The following is a 16341-nucleotide window of genomic DNA, read 5'->3' on the forward strand; positions in this document are numbered from 1 at the left end:
TATTGAAAGTTGGATTAAATACAAAAAAAAATTGATAACAATAGTAAAACCAACTAGAAATTTGGGTTTTAAAGGGTAGTAAAGAGACAATTTTTTGCCAAAATAATTGAATAGGGGACACCACATAATAGTATTTGGGTGTTCAATGTTCTTCTATATTATTAATATCTAGATTATTATTGGTTGCTAATATTAGACATAAATTGAATACGCGTCCAAGTTGAAAGGGATTTTGTAATCAAAATAAAGATTTGTTATTATTTGCTAAGTTGATTTTATGTATTAATATTATTTTATATGCACTTATGACAAAAATATATACATATTAAGAATTATCAAATAACTCAAGTAATTAGTTAAAATGCTCTTTGTTGACACTCGAAATTAGGGTTTAAATGTTATGTAACTTTAATGAGTATATTGTGTTGAAAACATGAATGTGTTCTCTTTTGGTAATATTGAATAATGATGCAATCTCAAGGTTTTTGTAATAGCTCATGAAGGTCTTGAATTTTTTATTTGCATGTTATCAACACGATTATATGCGAATATTTCATGCAAATCAACCATTTTGATCAAAAAAGACAATAAGGAGGAGCTTACTCTACTTATAATTGAGGGGTTATTTCATTCAAAGGGATTGTCTCGTTCGACATTGTATGATCACTATACTCAAGCCAAGTCACTCTATAACATTTGTCTTTTGCATACTCAACACTAAAGTTATCCATGGATTAAGGTTTGGCTCCAAAAAAAATTAATGTCTAGGCCTGTTTTCGGATCGACCCAACTCGTCCACTTAAAAATTTATTATTTAAATTGAATTCAGGCTGAACTGGCCCAAGTCACAAAAATTCTTTCTAATCTCGACTCAAGTTGGACTGAGCAGTCTACTTGACCCTTGACAAGTTTACTCAGCATGTGGGCAATACTCCAAGTCACGTTGGGCTCACTTAATTACTCCTTAGTAAAACAACAAACCTTCCAATCACATCCAAATACTCGTATGGTAAGTTCACTGTGACTAGACTTAATCATGGGTCAGGTCACTCGGCCCGGCCCGAAGGCCTGCCCGAAATGTATGAGGGTTTGGGAAAAATATATAACCGAAAAATGGGCTTTGACAAAAAATAAAGCCCCTTCAAAAATGGGTTGGGTCTCGAGTAAGGCTTTTTTGGCCCGGCCCGAAGTCACTAAAGGACAAAAAAAATCTACTCTTTTTTTTTGTTGTTTTTGAATGTTATTTTCTTATTGTTTTCTCCCTATTTTGTTACCATTTTATTATTATGTTGCTATTATTTTGTTATTATTGTTCGGATATTGTATAAAACTTATTTTATTGTTAATTTTTTTACTATTTTAGAGACATTTGCTTGTTAAGTTGCATTTATCTTAGTGTTATTTAAGTCTACATCTTATTTAAAATTTATTTTTAATTTGTTGGGAAATATTTATTTTGATGTTTTTAGTATTTTTTTATGTATTATATATATTTAAAAATTACATAAAAGTAATATAAAAAATTAATACGGGCGGACCAGGTCGGGCCTGGGCTTTAGTATTTTTATTCGGGTCGGGCTTGGGCAAAATTTAGGCTTATTTTTTGGGCCGAGCCTAGTAAATGGACTTAAATTTTTAGTTGAGTCTGGCCCGGCCCATGAACACCTCTAACTGTGACTTAATTACTTACTCTCTTTAGCAAAACACTTCTTTGGTAAAATCATGTGGAGCCATATAAACCCTCCATACTCGGTTAATCACTTTATAACACTTCCAAACATCTAAATTTTAACATTTCTGTCCGAAACATAATTAAATTTATTATCAACACATCTTATATCCTTCTCAAAACTATAAATTATATAAGATTATTTTAATATTTTAACTTTTATTATACAATTATTTAAAGAAATTCCAAAGTAAGCAAAGAAGACAGGTATGAATATTTAGATAAGCTACATTTAGGCAAGCCAGCACCCAAGACCCAACCTGAGGAAAAAAAAGAAGCAAATTGGAGGAGCCACCTCAGCCAAAGGCTATTTTCGTAATTTTTCTGGTCACCAAAACAATTTATAAACCTTGCCATTGTAGAAGAAATTTCCATCGAGTCTTTTGCATCTCCATATCTCTCTCTCTCTCTCTAAAAGCCCACTCTGAAGTTTAAAGAGAGAGAAAGAGATCGTACACTTTCTCTCTCTAGAACTCTAAAGGGTCAAAGCTTTAAAGCCTTCAAATATATACATATAAATCGAGAGAGAGGGAGGGAAACATATTTGTTTTTCTTTTAATTATTTTTTGGGAGAGATTTTGAATCATGGGTGGTGGGAAGAAATTCGGGGTTCTTCTATGCGCGGAGGACTCGGACTACATTAAGAAGAGGTACGGAGGGTATTTTGGTGTGTTTGTGGAAATGCTGGCGGAGGAAGGGGAGACGTGGGACGTTTTCAGGGTGGCGAACGGCGAGTTCCCCGACGACGATGAGATCGCCGAATTCGACGGATTCGTTATAACCGGCAGTTGCAATGATGCTCACGGGAATGACGTTTGGATCTGCAGGTTGATCTCGCTTTTGAAGAAATTGGATTCCTTGAAGACGAAAGTTCTTGGGATTTGCTTTGGTCACCAGGTAATTTCTTTTATTTATTCCTTCATTTCTTTTCTCTTTTTTTTTTTTTTGAATTTATATTCTTACTATTGCTGCTGCTTGCACTTTATTTTTGTGGTGGAAAATTTGGTTTATGATTTTTGTTTTTCTAAGTGAATGTGTTCGGCTTTTTACGAAGGAAAAGAGAAAAAGACATCTAAGAATTTTTGGGCTAAATAATATATAGTACACCTGTAGGTTTTGAACTTGTAATGATCCTAACTCTTTTATTGATTTAAACTAAAAAAGGTTAGCTTGTTTAAAATTTTGATTGACCTCGATTTTCAACATTAAGGCTCGACCCGATTCTTCTGTTAATGTTATAATATATTATTTTATTTATATATATTATATAATTTATAATAATATATAAATAAACATTAAATTAAACAAGTGGTTTGTTTTTTAAATTTTAATAAAATAAAATAATAAAAAGTAAAATATTGAATATTAAATAAAAATAACACAATTTTCAAGAATTAAAAAAATTATATGATGGACCAAACCCTAAATATGGTAGTACTACACATAAATCACTCAAGAACAACTCTGATCAGTATTGTTAATAGAAATGAAATAAGATGACTATATCAGGGCTGGGACTGTCATTCCACCTGGAACTGTTATGTAGTCCCTTGCTCGTACAGTAACTTAGATGCGAGTGGCCCATCGATCGTTGATCTCTGAACTCTACCGAAATTTGTGATCGATTGATTTGGTCCAACACGTGTACCCATGTTTCCTTTTTTGAATATCCTTTGAATTTAAATTGAATTATTTTTATTTTATAAAAATAAATAAATAACTTAAATTGATATTTTAAATGAATTAAAAAAATTTCCTCTATGTTTGTATTCATCATTTTCATTTCTGTTATTTCAGATAAATTTATCTATGATATTTTAAATATAATTTTAAAAAAATAAAATACTGTTACTGTTATCTCGAAGTTCAAAATTGTGGTCGGTCCATCTTTTTCAATAAGGTGGACAAAAGGCAACGCACCGCACACGTCATTGTTCTGTGAACCATTTTATTGCACATGGGTTATGTCTTGCTGATGACCGAGTCATGCAAAATTCAGGATTTTGAATTTGAAGGGACAAATAGTTGAAAATATTCTTTGAATGCTGTAGACATTTCACATGCTTGGACGTTGAGGGCCACTAGTTTTTTTTTTTTTTTTTGTCGAGAACACTCATTTTCACTTTATTTTAATACTAATCTCTTTTTTTCTAATTTAAATGAAAGTGATCTGTGGGTTTTGGATTTTCTGTTTGTATGGATTTGGATTTGCCTCCCACGAGATGCACAGTTGCATGTTTTCCTTGTAAATTAATACATCTCCTAGAATACAGTGTCAAAACTTTTTATTAGTATATATTTGTATTAGGTTCAATCTCCATATGGTTGTCGATAGAGGATTTTACGGGTCTTGTCAGATTTAAACCTAATTTTAGGTTTATTCATATTTTTTATTTTTTAAAAATATTTATAGTATTTTTAATTTAATATTTTTTATTTATTACAAATTTAAATATATAATTTAACATATTTTAATGTTTATGTTATAACATTATCTATTAATATAAATTTAATTTTCACGTATTATAAATAATATAATATATTACTTGAGTTTTTGAATACTTAGTTCATATTTTAAAAGAATGAAACTTTGGGCCCTGCGCATATTGGTCGATTATTACCATGTTATGTAGACATATGCGTGATGGATAATAATTGTTGACAAGACAACTTCTAACTTATGATAAAAACACGTGGTTGCCACTTCAGTTTGTTTTTTTGTCTTTTGTCATGCAATTGGGTACCCTTTGGTATGCCTTGTTTGTCCCATTTGTGAGTTTGGGGCGCCTAGTTTTGTCCATTTTAATCCACGTTGTTAGGGCTGAGTAGGATAGAGAATTGGTCTTTAATGCCTTGTTTGTCACACTTGAGTATTGTGTACACGTTGAGAGAGCTTGCCTTTTATTCAAGATTCTATTTTGGCTCAATTCTAAATTTATCCCACTCTAGTTTCATTACTGAAAGCGGCGAAGTCTCGGCCAAGAAAAAAGAATCCGCCTTCGTCTGTTGCCGTGCAACTGGTTGATGTCACATATGATTGAACTGTCCCCAAACCGTATTCATTTCCTTTTGCCCTTTCTGTTGTTTGTTTGTTGGACCAGATTCTTAGCCGTGCGCTTGGAGGAAAAACAGGGCGAGCCGTTTCGGGTTGGGACATTGGAGTTACGACAATTCATTTATCATCGTCCTCATCGAAGTTCTTTTCATCACTTGAGATCCCCACCACTCTTCCCATCATAGAGTGCCACCGAGATGAGGTTCGGTCTTTCCTTTTTAATGAAGAAATCGTAAGTCATCTTGGTTTGTGTTCTAAACATGATTGAATATATGATTAGGTTCGGGAACTTCCACCAAAGGCCGAGGTGTTAGCATGGTCTGAGAAAACAGGGATCGAGATGTTCAAGTATGGAAGTCATATGATGGGCATCCAAGGCCACCCTGAGTACACTCAAGACATTCTGTTTCACCTAATTGATCGTCTCACACAGCGTGGTTATATTGAGGTACACTTGCACTAATCGGTTTTAATCCAAACTCAAAAGTTGATTTGATTAATCTAAATTGAAACCTCAGGTCAATAACTCAAATCTACCTGAGCTCCTTCTATTAATGATGGTATAATGATTTGACTGACATTTTTTATGGAAGCAAATGCAGGACTGGTACGGTGATGAATTGAAGGCAAAGCTGGAAGAAGTGGAGCCTGACAAAGATGCCTGGAAGAACCTCTGCACGAGCTTCCTCAAGGATAGATTATAAAGATTTTTATTTTAATCAAGAAGAAAAGAAATGTAAATAGGAACCCTTTTCAAGAATCAAGTTGTTTTTAGAGAGGTTTGTGATAGAATAGCACAGATGCATTAATCATTAAAACATGTAGTGAAACCTGTGCTTAGGTTGGAACTTGAGGTTGTCTTCTCTATTGCTGCCTAATAAAATTTGCTAGCTTTTTTAACTCTTACGTTTTCAACTTAAACACGACCCAGTCAACAATCCGAAAACCAATCCAAACTTGCTCAAAATTGACTTAACCTAAAATAAACCGAACAAATTACTCTAAATTACTCCGAGTGATAAAACCTGAAATCAAGATGACCTCAAAACCCGCAATGGGAGATCCAAAACCAACCCAGCCACTAAAACTGAGGAGACTAGGTTCTAATGACGACTACTGGTGGAGGGGAAGATGGTCAAGCATTGCATCAGTAGGCTATTCAATTGCATTTACTGAAAAAGTACAAATGATACTGAGATTTGATTAGCGATATCAAAGGTTCAACAATTAAAAAAAGTATCACTCAAGAGTGTTTTTATTCATAGAGATTTATGGAAGAGTTCAGCTTCGTCAATCAACCAAAGAAAAACAATGGTAAGTCTAAGCGCAAGTCCGAAGCTGACAATTTCAATAGGATAACAAGGAAAATGGTGAATAAACTTTTAGGCACCCAACATGGACCCTGTGTTCTTCCTGCACTCAGTCAACATATCCATGTAGAACTGACACTTGCTGAGTTCGCTTCCATAGCTGTTCAGGCACTGCAAGTAACACAAGAATAAAGGATATCAGTTTATCATTGTCACCAAATTCCGTAGAAGTTCAACTGGCATCTGCCGCTAGTGTAAAAATTTGGAATCAAAACTATGATTTAACTACTTAGAAAACCCACGGACAGTATGTAAATTACATTCCAGGTCAACTACACAATACTGGGTAGTTGGTACAGGAAACAAAATTAAACAGCTAGCATTTGGGAACCATGCTTTTAAATAGGTTATAATTAGCCATTAATGCAAATGTTTCCAACATTTTCATCAGATTAATGCATCATTTAGTCACTGAGTATTCCACTTCTATAACTTTTAGGCATCAATTTACTAAATTTGAGTATAATTTAAAGGTCAATTTAAAAGGAAAAAAATTTTAATACTAACTAAAATATTTAACTTTCAATTAAATATATTATTTGATTTACAATTAGGGTATTCAATTTAAACCAAGTTTTCTAGTGTAAATTTGATTTAAAATTTTGGGATCAAATATTTTAATATATATTAACCATTGAGAATTTAATAAAAAAAAAGGGGTCAAAATGTCAAATAGTAATAAAAACTAAAAAAACCTCCAAAGGTACAGTCCAAAAGAAACCCCCAAAAAATTAAAAAAAGAACAGAATTGGGAAGGCTCAGATAGTTTGCTATCTCTGCTCAACGAAAAGCTTAGCTTTTCTCATACAAGAGGTGTCAGAAATTCTAAAAGCACTCTTCATCTTTGCCTTCTCATCATTAATTTATTTCTTTAATCTTTTGTTAGGTAAGAAAGAAAAGAGAAAACATTGACGTAAAAGAGTGGGAACATTAACGTAAAGAGTGGGAGACCCAGAAACAAAGAATGAAAAACAAAACCTGCAAGAGTGGAATAGATAGTGGGCTGGCTATTCGGGATTTAGATTTTAGCCGTTTGAACTGTGAATTAGAAAAAGGTTTAATGCACCATTTAGCGCTTAAAGTATATTTTTTTATAATCTTTAACATTTTTATTATATTTTCTGCATTTTTTACAATTTTTTAAATTTTCAAATGATGAAGATATCATGACATAAACATCTAACACATAGCAGCCAATGAGCAGCTGAAATCCTCAACCAAATTTTTTAATGTCAAAAGGGCTAAACTGGTGAACAGCAAAATAAAAACATTAGGTCCTAATCATGACAAAAAACTTTTAAGAACCTAAGTAGGAAACCTGTACTTTAGGGACTAAATGATGTTTTAAGCCTTCTAGTTACTTACAGAATCTACCACCAGTGTAAAAATCCAAAACAAAATCATGATTTAACTACTTAATTGAAAAACTCGGACAACATGTGATTCATTTGAAATCAAGCAAAAATGATAATCAGCAACTAACAATCCAGAAATCAGAATTGAACTGCTAGAGCACAGAAGTTCAAAGTTTTAGTCAGCCGCAGCATGAAAAACACATCAACATTCCAACAAACTACTAAACCATCAAGTAATCAAGTAACAGAGGGTGAAGTTCACTTACATCCTGGAATGCCTTGTAGTGGATGCTGCATGAATCAGTGCCAGCTAAACTATTGGAAGTAGTTGCTGGTGCAGGGGCAGCTGCAGCCTCGGAAACCACGGTTTCATGTTGAATAGTACGAGGACCCATCACAGCATCCACAGCCCTGTGAGCTACAGCACTTCCAGTACCAAAAGCCATGCCTGTAACATGGAGATAAAGCAAATAATTTACTAATAGTATTAACAGAGTAAGGAACCATCACAAATCAACCAGAGACATGTACAATCATTCACCGTCTCAGAAGGACATCTATTCACATACCCTGAGCTATGGTAGAGCCTATGCCTCCGAGCAAGGATCCACCACTTCCACTCTGAGCAGGAGCTGGAGGAGGAGCATGATGAGCTGCAGCAATAAGAATTAAATACAATTAAACATGACATTCAATCAAAGAAATACCTACTACTAGCTTTTATCAAAATGAGTAAATACAACGTTAATAAATCAATATAAACTTGTCAATTGGGCAGATCATGTTGATTTTGAGTAGTATCAATCTAAATCAGTAAGTGTATTTTTGAGTTCAGGTTCAAATTTGGGGATCAAATTTTTTGGATTGGATCATTTCTGGTTCTAATCACTTCAAGTTAAAGGCATTTACAATTACTTGTTTGGATCATTTAAAGCTCAGGTCAGGTTGGATTTCCGGTCTAGGTGAGAATTGACAGCTCTAGATCAATATAAACATCATTTACCTGGTTGAGGTGGAGGGCTGCGAGCAGAAGCAGGACGAGAAGCAGACCTTCCTGCAAAACAATTTACAACAAAAGCGGTGTAATAAGTAAAACAAGAGAAATTCCGTAAAATACCCAATATGAAATTACAAAGCTGCTCTAAATAAACTACAAAATTCATCGCTCTCCAAGTTAATTGCTTTAACACATCCAAATATTCCAATAACAAGAGGAAATATATCAACTAATGACAAACCCAAATCGAAAATCTTTCAAATAATCAAAAATTAAAACAATCCAAATAAGCTTTATCGAGAACAAAAACTAACCTAGAAATCGGATTAAAAATCGATGTGGGTTACATGTACATAGCTAAATACAAGGAAAATGAAGTGAAGAATTCAAAATTAATTTGGGGGTTAACAGATCTAATCTAAACGAAAGGCGATTAGACGAGAAACTAACCAGAGCTACGGCGAGCATTGTGAATGAGGTCAAATAGCACCAGCGATGAGTTCCAAAGAAAATTCTAGGGTTAGGGTTTTAAGCTTAAATCCCAGTCGAAACGACGCTCCAAAGCCTTGGAAATTGGTATTTATAGATAGAGAGATAAAGATGGAGGCGGTAGTGTGGATGTTTATCAAACACGTGTTGGATATGATTGGATAGTTAATATTTATCAATCAAGCGATAAAAAAAACTCGAAGATAAATTTTAAGTTGGGATTTTGTGGATGAAAATATAATGTTAGAAAAGTGGATCCCTATCTATAGTTCAGACTTTGCTTAATTTTAAATACAAATTTAACTTTCGGTTTATCTTAATTCTAAATATTTAAATTTTAAAAATTATTCTAACATTAAAAAAATTCAAGAATTATAATAAATTAAGAAGGTACTTAACCGTATTCGGCTACGTCAACAGATTATGTACTTTGAGAGTGCGTTTCAGTAATTTTGATTTGGTGCTACATTATTAGATCGAAAAACTATTAGAGTTATTGAGTATGAATTTTTAAAGAATATCTTTTTAGTGAGAAGATAAACAAAATTATTACATCAATTAATATGGAATGAAAGCAACACTTAGTTATATCATACTCAAAGAGAGACATTTTGACTATAGGTACGTAACTCTATTTGCCACCCTAGGAACATGTCGTAAACTTGAAGAATCCTACTTACCAAGGGCTGAATTCGAACTTACAGCTTGATGACTTTAACTACCTCTAAGTTATCGATTTGAATCATCACTCTGTTAAGATACCGACTTTGAAAGAAACTCAGACAATCCAAAATCTCCCATAACTCAGCCTCCAACATTGAACACACTCCCAAATAATGATTGTATTCAAGTATCACTCTTCAGTATAATCTCGCTACACCTCGTCTATCAAAGGAAAGTTTTAATCAATTTGTTGCTATCCAGTTGTGGTCTTCATTTCCTACTACTAGTGAGTGGGATATCATCTTTGGCTTTATACCGTTGGTTGTTATGGCAGCATCGAAATACAAAACTATTCAATCCAAATTTTGTAAAGCGGGGAAAGTGTTCTGTTTTAAATATTTACCTTTTCAAAAACCTTTACTTTTTTAACTCTCTTTCATGGTTTATCTCGTGATTAAAGATTCTATCCTCCTTATTTCCAACCACAAATTGAAATTAAGTAAAATTTCTTCATTCTTTTTTACGAAAATCCCAAAAAAGGATCTCCTTCAATTTCCAAAAAAGCTTTTCAATTTATGAAGCTAAAGGTATTATGTTTTGAAAATTCTTTAGTTTTTTGTGATTTTTTTTTATAAATATATCAGTAACATACAACCCCTAGATATTAGTTTTACGAGATCAATGTTTATCTTTTGATTTATGCTTGTATTGTTAGGCTGGTGAATTGGGGTTTGATAATTTTTATAAACTTTTTGAAAATAAAAGAAAATGGGGAAAAATTTGGAAATTCAGGGTCGTCTGTTTACATGTAAAAGGTTTTACGGAAAATATTTTCTGCATTTTCCTGTGTTTGTTTCACAGAAACAACTTGGTCAACGGAAAATGACTTACAGGTCAACGGAAAAGAAGCCTTTTTCATTGTAAAATGACTTAATATTTTGAAAAGCGTAAGTCATTTTCTAAAAAAGAGCTCCTCAATAGATAATTTTACTTTTATGTAAAAATTAACTTAAATCAAGTTCAATATTATTATATTGATAATAAATTTTATTTTTATTTTTAAAAATATTTAAAATATTATATAAAATATTATATTTTTAATATTATTAAGCATACGTATTTGATTATTTATATTTAGTCATATAATAAATTATTAATATAATTAATACAATTTATTATTTTTAATAAATATTAATATTTAAATTTTATTTTAATAGTAAATTTTAAAAATAAAAATTTTAAATAATATTATTCACATATTATTGAAAATATCAATATTAATATTTTAATACTAAATATTTATCAATTAAATATATTAATAATAAATGTTTTGTAGTATAAATGTTAAATATGTCATAAGTCTATATACTCTTCACAAATTTGTAATTTAGTTTCTGTACTTTTATTTTCAAGAATTTAGTCCCTCTACTTTCTAGATTTGAAAATCAAGTCCAACTGCTGACATTGTTAATTTTTTTTGTCAATTTTGTTAAAGTCACATTTTTAAATAAAAAAAATACTCAGTTGGTAGTCATGTAACTAAAAAATAATCGTTGCAATGAACCTAAATTTAACAAAATATTTTTAATATATGTAAAACAATGTAAAATATAAAATTATAGATATAAAATAAACTCAATTAAACAATGAAAAATAAAAAAAAATCTCAAATGTATGTTTGTTTAATTGAAAACGACTTTTATGAATATTTTAAAGAACCTGCCAAACAAAGAAATTTTACACAGATCATCCAAACACAGAAAATATTAGCTTTTCCAAAAAGTAAGCCATATTCCAGAAATCTTTTCCGGAAGCCATTTTCAGTGAACAAACGGAGCCTCAATCTATATTGGTTCAATACTAATTATGTATTTCCACTACCTTGATATACCTCAACTAAGGATTTTCTATTTTAAACTTTGAATTACACCTTTAAAAAGAGAGGATTATAATATTTACAATCCTAACTTTTCAATTGCTAAATTTTTTTGGCTAAACTAAATCTTTCAACTTTTGTGGCTCATCTAGAACCCTCCAAATTACAATTCGTGATTTGATGAAGTAAACAAAAAAGAACGTTGTGTGGGTAAGTATTACAAATCTAACTCAATAAACAACGATGGTGAGGTTAAGTAAAGATTTTTCGTACAAAAACTATGTACAATAGAAAAAATTGAACCAAGGATGTTTCTTTTGATTTGAATGTTTTTGTTTTGAAGTGTTTTTTAATTGTGTTTATACTAAAGAATGAGTTGCGAAACGTTTGAAGTCATTGAGAGTGAATCAAAGCCATTACAAGCGTTAATTTTGAGCCGAAAATGTATTCTTGCAACCTAAGTATTGATACTTACCTATGGGGTATCGATACTTGACTAAAAAGTAATCCTTTATAACGTTATAAATGCTAACTCTCAAGAGTTGTAGGCCAAATCTTGATACTTAGGCATTTAATATCTATACGTGGTTCCTAAATTCCTTATAACATTAAAACACTTCATGAATAACTCAAAAACATTTGTTAAGAAAATAACACATATTTAAAACATGTTTTTTAAGTATTTTGCAAGTCTTTGAAAATATTTGGTCACTAAATGACTTAGAAAATGAATAACTAAAAGTTATCTTAAAGTTATCACATCAAAGCTAACAGCATTGTCAAGGTCTTGAGTTTGGATTTTTGTGTTTGTTGGTTCCTAGGGGGATTTGATATCCTTGTGCTATTCCTCTAGTTACAATATGTATTCTCTAAATTTTTTAGAGTAATAATCTTGTCAACCCAAAGGTATATATACTAGGTTTTAAATTTGTTGTTATACTTTTTTATGAATTTCAACTAACTATAAAATAATAAACCTTATTAAGTATAAGTTATTATGAAATTTAGTATGGTAAGTCAGGCTACACGAATTTGATCTATGCATGTAAGAACATTATTTGCGCAATTTATACATTAAAGTTATTGGTTCATACAGCTCCACACATTATCGATTACATATTTTCATTAATTATGCATAACAAATCAAAATTAGAGTTTCATGTATAATTTGAACATGATCAAGTTATGTATATATACCTAAATCAAGTTCATGTGTCAAATTGTACATTTGTAACACCTCATATCCAACCCAATGTTAGGTCCGAGTTACGAGATGTCACATTCATTTCCCGGAGCAACTACAGTTGAAATACAAACAATTCATAGCAGTCAATAATTAAAATTAAGTTAACATACATTCGACATGAAATAAAGTCAATTCGAGTTTTACACCTTAAGTAAGCTTAAAGCATAACCAAGATAAAAAATGACCTATTGTAAAGAATTCAAATACAGATCAACGTCGTGACATCTTCCTTTCCACGTGTGACGTCAACAAAACATTTGTCACGTCGCGACATTAGGCCACTAGACGTCGCAACGTCACTTACTGTAATGATTCGCGAGAGAACGGATCTCTCGTCGCACTGTGACCTATAGGTCATTTATCGTCATGACGACATTCAACGATTGTCGCGACATTGCATACTATTTTGGCCAAAATGTACCAATTGGTACCTATTGCTAACTCATTCACAACTTCTACCATTTGTACCTAAATAATCTTCTTACCTAAATTAAACATACCAAAACATGTTCCAAAACATACATCCCTAATCATATGCATCCTACCTACCAACTTAAAATTATTGATCAACTTCTTGTTAAGAATACATGAAAAATTTATTCAACTAATAAATGGTTCCTTACCAATCCACTTATAAAATACTAATTCATAACCTTTGACGTACCATTCTCACATGCAATATTTGCATTTCATCATTACCAAAACATGCCATTTCCACAACCATTACCTATTTATATCACATTTTCATGCCAACTTGCTAATACCTAATACATATATATACATATCAACTTCCAAAGTCAACATCCAGACATATCAAAATACAAAAAGAACTGTATAGGTACATGCATTTAACTAAAAAATAATTTCACCACTTAGTGAGTCGGATTTTGTCTAGATGTCGGAACTGTGCTTACGAATCGTATAAACCTAACTTGCGCACGAAAACAAAATTATACGCTAAGTAATTTACTTAGTGGTATTTCTATAATTCAAATATCATAAAACAACTTAAATTAATATATGTCTTTATATCAATAACAAACATTATAATAACTAATCAATTATACATATAATACAATCTTAGTATGTTCTATCAACTAACTCGATAAACATTATATTAACATTCCTATTTGAATAAATGTAATGATTGGTGTACAAATTTCTCACACGACGATCTTTTCATATATCGTCATCCATTTCACATTTTAATTCCCTATTAACCTGACTTGAACTCGAACAAATACACAGATCTAACCAATCACACCAATTTGCATCCAGTACTCATCAAACAATTTCGAAGTAAATAAATTGTGCCCTGCACTCATCGGTATAATCGAAGTAAAAATATGCTCAACATTTACATTACACATAATATTTACTTCGATGGTTAAATTTTGAATCGTAGTCTAATATCCGCGCTCGAACTATCTTATGGCGTCCAACTATATCTGACTTTGTCGACAGTATATGGTATAATTTCTCAACCAATTTATAATCAATTTCACAATTCAATATTTTCATTTCATCGATCACATCAATTCTAGGCATAACAACATATCATCTCATCACAAAGTCAATTTCACATTTATATCAAGACATATTTTTCAAATCTATTCAATTTAGTTATCTATCTCAAGTAGACAATCAATCATACCATTCAACTTGATGTTAATAATTTCAGCTCACTTCATATTCTTATCATACCAATAGGAGTATATATACAACATTTGAAGTGATTCGAATTATAGAAATACAATCCGTAAAACTTCGAACTATTCGTCGACAACTTTATATTTTCTTTCCTTATGATGATTCCGATTCGACATTAGATACAGATTAACATAACATACAATATCATCAATAATCAACCAAATTCACAATCAATTGTCAATTTATACGAATTTTATATTTTATTCAATTTAGTCCTAAAACCGGGACTAACATAATTTTTAATTTAAACTCCAAATTGAAATTTGATTTCACTATAGTCCATTAGGGAAACTCCTATTTCTTATTTCTACAGCTAAATTTATAATTTTTTTAGTTTAGTCATTTTCACCTTCAAGCTTAATTTTATCAAATTTAATACCTAAAATTTCAAGAAATTAACAATGATAACTTTCTAAAACTTCAACAATTTTATAATTGATCATGGGCATAGCTAAATTAAATCCATGATCACAAAAATATGTGTAGCGACCTAAAATTTTTGCACGGGCGCTAGTTGAGGCTATTACAAAGTCTTGATTTTATTTATTATTTTATTTTATTATATTATTATTATTTAAAACAAACCAAACAACAACAAAAAAAAAGAAGGGAGTCACCACCAATCTTTTCTCTAGGTGTGATTGACACCTGAAAATTTTCTTTTAAAGAAACTTATTTTTAAATTTTATAAAAAAAATAGGTAATTTTAGCCCATGTCAAAATCCAGAGAAAATTAGAGTTCGGGAGTCAGTTACGTGAGAGGAAGGTATTAGCACCCTCGCAACGCCCAAAATTGGTATCTCGTTAAACGTGTGTTGTCTTAATTTTAAAAAATACGAGTTTAATTTAATATTTAATAGTGATCCAATTTTTTCTTTTTCTTTTTCCTTTTTTTAAACGAGAATTTTGTAATTACATATTATTATATATTTTTAAAATGTAATTTGATAATTTACAAAAGATAAACATTTTATTTTAAAACGCATACCATTTTATTTTAAACGCAAGAATTTTTTGAATTTCTAGATTTTAGAAGGGCACCCCGTATTTACATGAACCGTAATATTCACCAAACATAGCGATGATGTAATACCCCTACTGTATTCGTCGCCGAAAATGAGTATGAGGCATTACCAGATTTTACCGAATTTTTTTTCAAGATGATCTAATATTCATAAGATAATTTCATCACATACCAAAACCAAATTTGTTAGCCATACCATGACTAACCATACATTCATTTACATTAACACCTAATTTACTAGCTTATACATGCCATTGATTTCCAAATAAAGTTCCTTTATGTACGAGATCTCGGAGATTGATAGTGTGAAGTGTCTCCGACCAAATCCGACCTCCGAGCTTTAACTCTACAAACAGGGGGAAAAAGAAAGGGTAAGCACTTTGTGCTTAGTAAGTTCATGCAACAGGATTATACTTACCATACTTATACATCCATCATTTAATAACACAAGCACACATCCAATTCACATAAACATATACCTTCACTACAAACTCAACATCATACAAATTCATTACAAAGATAAATGATTGATGAGCTATCATTCCATGATTTCCATTTCCTTGTTATTTCCCATATTTATCCGTTGAACTATTGGAATTTCGATGGTATTCAGGGGTACACCTAGTGTACAAATCCGGGTCCGTCAATTCATATTCATGTGCGCACATTTCCATTTTAAGAGGCACACTCCCGGCGAACCTATCCTTACAGCGGGTTACCAGTCCAGCTAAATCCCCTGTAATATAAACTCATAGAGTATTGTCGGAATTACCAGTCCAGGCTAAATCCCCTTGCAACGACAATTACTCTATGACTTGGATCTGATT

At 31.4% G+C, this 16341-nt stretch overlaps 2 protein-coding genes and 1 non-coding gene across 4 annotated transcripts in view; 1 reads left to right on the forward strand and 2 right to left on the reverse strand.

Annotated features, from left to right (window-relative positions):
• Positions 1-2096: 2096 nt before the first annotated feature.
• On the forward strand, positions 2097-5684 carry LOC121225719 (gamma-glutamyl peptidase 5). 2 transcript variants are annotated; one of them, XM_041110139.1, is made up of 4 exons: positions 2097-2626; positions 4831-4986; positions 5065-5232; positions 5378-5684. In XM_041110139.1, exons 1-4 carry the CDS (start codon positions 2315-2317, stop codon positions 5486-5488), a joined length of 747 nt encoding a protein of 248 aa, XP_040966073.1. In that variant the 5' UTR covers positions 2097-2314; the 3' UTR covers positions 5489-5684. The 2 variants fall into 2 exon arrangements, with proteins under 2 accessions (XP_040966073.1, XP_040966074.1); XM_041110140.1 differs by having other exon boundaries at positions 2099-2626; positions 5387-5684.
• A 232-nt stretch (positions 5685-5916) lies between these two features.
• Positions 5917-16341, reverse strand: part of LOC107920348 (coiled-coil-helix-coiled-coil-helix domain-containing protein 10, mitochondrial) — a 22224-nt gene continuing 11799 nt past the window's right edge. The window contains exons 3-6 of the mRNA XM_041110141.1: positions 8513-8557; positions 8079-8162; positions 7776-7957; positions 5917-6265 (exon numbers count right to left, since the gene is read on the reverse strand). Coding sequence (XP_040966075.1) covers positions 6167-6265; positions 7776-7957; positions 8079-8162; positions 8513-8557 — 410 coding nt within the window. The 3' untranslated portion in view covers positions 5917-6166. The remainder of the gene's footprint in view (positions 6266-7775; positions 7958-8078; positions 8163-8512; positions 8558-16341) is intronic.
• LOC121226036 (small nucleolar RNA snoR1) lies at positions 6910-7003 on the reverse strand. The gene has a single exon (XR_005923933.1). It is a non-coding gene; the product is annotated as a small nucleolar RNA snoR1 (small nucleolar RNA).

The sequence above is a fragment of the Gossypium hirsutum genome, chromosome D13, assembly GCF_007990345.1.
Source record: "Gossypium hirsutum isolate 1008001.06 chromosome D13, Gossypium_hirsutum_v2.1, whole genome shotgun sequence".
In the NCBI taxonomy this organism is placed as follows: domain Eukaryota; kingdom Viridiplantae; phylum Streptophyta; class Magnoliopsida; order Malvales; family Malvaceae; genus Gossypium; species Gossypium hirsutum.